Source organism: Oncorhynchus mykiss, chromosome 1, assembly GCF_057628025.1.
Source record: "Oncorhynchus mykiss isolate SJ-2025 chromosome 1, ASM5762802v1, whole genome shotgun sequence".
Taxonomy (NCBI): Eukaryota; Metazoa; Chordata; class Actinopteri; order Salmoniformes; family Salmonidae; genus Oncorhynchus; species Oncorhynchus mykiss.
Window position 1 is genome coordinate 70,445,079 of NC_143022.1, and position 3,636 is coordinate 70,448,714.

At 39.6% G+C, this 3,636-nt stretch overlaps 1 protein-coding gene across 2 annotated transcripts; it reads right to left on the bottom strand.

Annotated features, from left to right (window-relative positions):
- Positions 1 to 297: 297 nt before the first annotated feature.
- LOC110527518 (visual system homeobox 1) lies at positions 298 to 2,970 on the bottom strand. 2 transcript variants are annotated; one of them, XM_021608857.3, is made up of 5 exons: positions 2,517 to 2,970; positions 2,085 to 2,163; positions 1,819 to 1,942; positions 1,538 to 1,718; positions 298 to 1,251 (listed from the first exon to the last, which is right to left on the bottom strand). In XM_021608857.3, the coding sequence occupies exons 1-5, from the start codon at positions 2,911 to 2,913 to the stop codon at positions 989 to 991; spliced, it is 1,044 nt and encodes a 347-aa protein (XP_021464532.3). In that variant the 5' UTR covers positions 2,914 to 2,970; the 3' UTR covers positions 298 to 988. The 2 variants fall into 2 exon arrangements, with proteins under 2 accessions (XP_021464532.3, XP_021464523.3); XM_021608848.3 differs by having other exon boundaries at positions 1,526 to 1,718; positions 2,517 to 2,960.
- Positions 2,971 to 3,636: the final 666 nt, after the last annotated feature.

Sequence of the window (3,636 nt, forward strand, 5' to 3'; positions counted from 1 at the left end):
AATATTTATTTTTGACTATAAATAATAAATGGGAAAAAAGCAACAATGTGGAACTGTGTGTTAGTGGTAAGTGTACCAACATAGCAACGACAGCAGGTGTCAAAGATGTGTGCTAGAAAACATTTTAAGTGCATACGCAAAGTCTACCTTTTGGAATGTAATTTATTTCATAGAAGTTAGTTATATCAGTGTACGCTATAGTTAGTACCTTATTGCATCAGCGTATGTCTTTTTTAACCCATTTAAATGGTACATCAAGTGAATGAAGGTATACGAACAACTCAAAGAAAGACAGAATTTAAAAAAAAAGATTTTATTTATTTGACTGTTTTCATGATATTGCTGTTCTTATTTTCGCTGTCATTACAGTGGAATTGACCTCTGAATGCAGCATGACATTCAGTATCAACACAACTAAAGTGCTTAATTTCGCCCATTGATAACGATGATCTGTGTATTTTAGTTGATGTTTTATACAAAATGCAGGCGGTGGGGCTTACACCCTAACCATCAACATTCAAAAATATGAAATAAGATGTAAGGTTGGTAATTTTCAGTAATTGTTTTCAGAGAAATGTGTTTGTGTATGTGTATTTCTGGTGGTCCTTTCTCTTCTTTCTTGAAATATTATTTCAATACCACAAAAAATGTAACAAAAGTATAGAAAGGAATAAAACATTAAATAGTATCTTATTTAAAACCAGACAAGGTTATAAAACATATGTTCAAATACAAGTATTAAGAAATAAGACAAGTACACTGTACACTCCTAAATTCATGGGACCGTTGCACATCTTTGGAAAATAACCCACAAGGCGCACACTGGTTGAATCATCGTTGTTTCCTCGTCATTCAGTGAAATTACGTTGAACCAATGTGGAATAGACGTTGACTTGACGTCTGTGCCCAGTGGGAATTGTCTTCGAGGTGAGCATCATTTCCACGCAAATGTCCGAGCTCACTGTCTGCAACGGGGATTGACGTCTATTTAGCTCTCATCGTCTGAATCACTGTTGGGAACGAGATCCCTCTGCGGCGACAATGATTTGAAAGTGCTCTTGTTGCTGTCCTGCTTGGAGGTGCTGGATAGGTCTATTGCCATGTCCTCACTCTCGTCTACAGCACTAGCGCGGCTGGGCCAGGACATGTCGTTGTCTTTCCCTTTAGTTTCCTCCGAGTAAGTTTCCGAGTGGGAAGACTCTGGCGTACCTGGGGATTGCTTTACAATCTCCATGGACTTCTTGTGCATTCCTGCGTAAAGTGATAAAAATGAAGAAAAAAAAAACAATTAGTCTCGGCGTACACGTAGCCTATAGCTAAATAAATCCATATAAGTAGAGGTTAGCCCTATTGGTAAACGAAAATGTAACATTTAGGCCTACTTCCTCGTTATTATGTCTATGTTATGTTGTAGGCTACATCTAGGCCTATATCAAACATTGTACAGATACAAAACACATCTCAGCTATGTATTCAATGGATTAAATACATATTTGAGTCTTATATGATGAATAAAGCAAACAACCTGCTGGCTCACCTAGAAGCCAGGGAGCACAGGAGCCCATCATCCCGCTCTTGGCGGAGTTGATGATTGATTCTGGCAGAGGGATGGAGTGGCGGACCATGGCACCGTAGAGCCCATACTCTGCCATCACACTGCTGCGTCCCCAGCACTTCTCACGTTTTCTCCACTTGGCCCGACGATTCTGGAACCATACCTGGAAAAAAATAGGCACAAAATGTTAGATCTTTGGAAAACTTTCCGGTATTAAACCATCAATATGGCCATTGTAGGCCTACATGTTTATATAGGCCTACCTGTATTCTGTCCTCGGGCAATTCTGTCTTCATTGCTAACATTTCCCTGGCATATACGTCTGGGTAATGTGCTTCATGGAATGCCTTTTCGAGCTCCTCCAGTTGATGCGATGTGAACACGGTTCTGTAAATTATTTATTTTTTAAGTTGGAAGCATTGATAAAGCAGGCTTCCCAAAGGCATTCATTAGTTTAAAGTAATAGTCTACTCAATGTCTCTATTTTTTTTGCTCTAGAGCAATAAAACTGTCATCATTATGTACCAACCTGTGCCTCCGTTTCTTTCTCTTCTGTGAGTTCCCTGAGTGTTTCGAATCGTTTCGATCACCAGAGAGACATTCATCATCTGAAAAGAAAAAGGAAAACATATATTAGAGACAAAATAATCTATTCAAAATCAAACGAATAAACGTTACATGAAAATTGTGCTGAACATTTTTTATACATTGAGAGCTTATACATGCTATATAGACTAATTGAATAAAATGATATGTATCAAAAGTTACACGTTGGAATGTTATCCAAAATAACAGCTCCCATATTAGTCTCGCGATAAATCAACCTTGAACGCAATCAAATTTGAAATAAATTGAGCTACATGAAGAAGTGGCTGTTTCAGGACCCCCTGAGAAGAAATGCAAAGTGGACCGCTTCCCTAAAGCACTAACTTTAAAGTCAACTATTTGAAGTGAGCTGTACCAGAGTAGGGGTCTCTTTGTTGCTCCAAGTTCTGCATGAAATGACTCTCGGTCCTGGACTGAAGGAGGGGTATGTGACTCGGTAGGAAGCAGGGGGCTCCCGCAGGTTGCTGAGCCGCCAAACTGCACAGAAACCCTAGACCAAGCGGCAAGGATCCTCCAGCGAAAGGGAATCCCATCCCAGTGCTCTGAATATCCCCGTTACCTCCTACTCCATGAGGTCCGGATGGGCGAGGCTGGAGATCCGTTTCAAGACCCAGTAGGTCCGTGATGGCAAAGCCTTTAGACCTAAACCCAGATCCATGAAGTCGTGACTTATCGATCCCAAATGATGGAGCCAGCATCTTGACTTTGGGCTTTTCATCCGAGCCATCATCTCTTCCTGTCATGGTTGTCATTGTAAAGCGCTACTTTCTCTTTCTCCTGTAGCTCGGGGTGATGAGGCGGGAGATGACAAACGGCAGGACAATTTATCCCTGTGTCATATCCAGGGATAACCTCTAGTGACCAATCAGAGCAAAAGGCACCCGTCAAACCGAAAGGAGGCGTTTCCCTTTTTCAATCCCAAAGGATTAATTGCCACCAATTTCCCATCAAATCCGATAAGGATTTTCTCCTCTGTCCCCTCTATCCGAATTGGTCCTAAGTGTTTTTCTCTGATGGCAAATGTCACTTATGTAGCCAGGTCTGCAGGCCAAACAATAATGAATGATTTACAACTTTCAAAATAATATTTTGAAGGAATGTGACATTTTGCAATTATCAACCAAAACTGAAATATAGTTTTTTTTTAGTAATCAAACGTTCATTAATTGTATCTCAATCTGAGGTTGTTGGGCTATGGTCATTGCTCAGTGATGCTTCAATGTCATTGTTGTATTATTTGTAAATGTCAAAACATATTATATCCCAACGAAAATCTTTGTTTGCCCATGTAGTGAAAATGAGAGAATAGCTTGTTGATTTGGGACTAGCCTATTTAGCGTGACAGCCTATAGCCAAACTGGAAATAGGTTTAAAACGCAAAAAGATTAACATTTGAAAATAAGTTTAAATCGTTGGTTTATTATAATCGCTCTGGGATTTAATAAATTGCATGTTAAATTCATTTTGGCAAATAA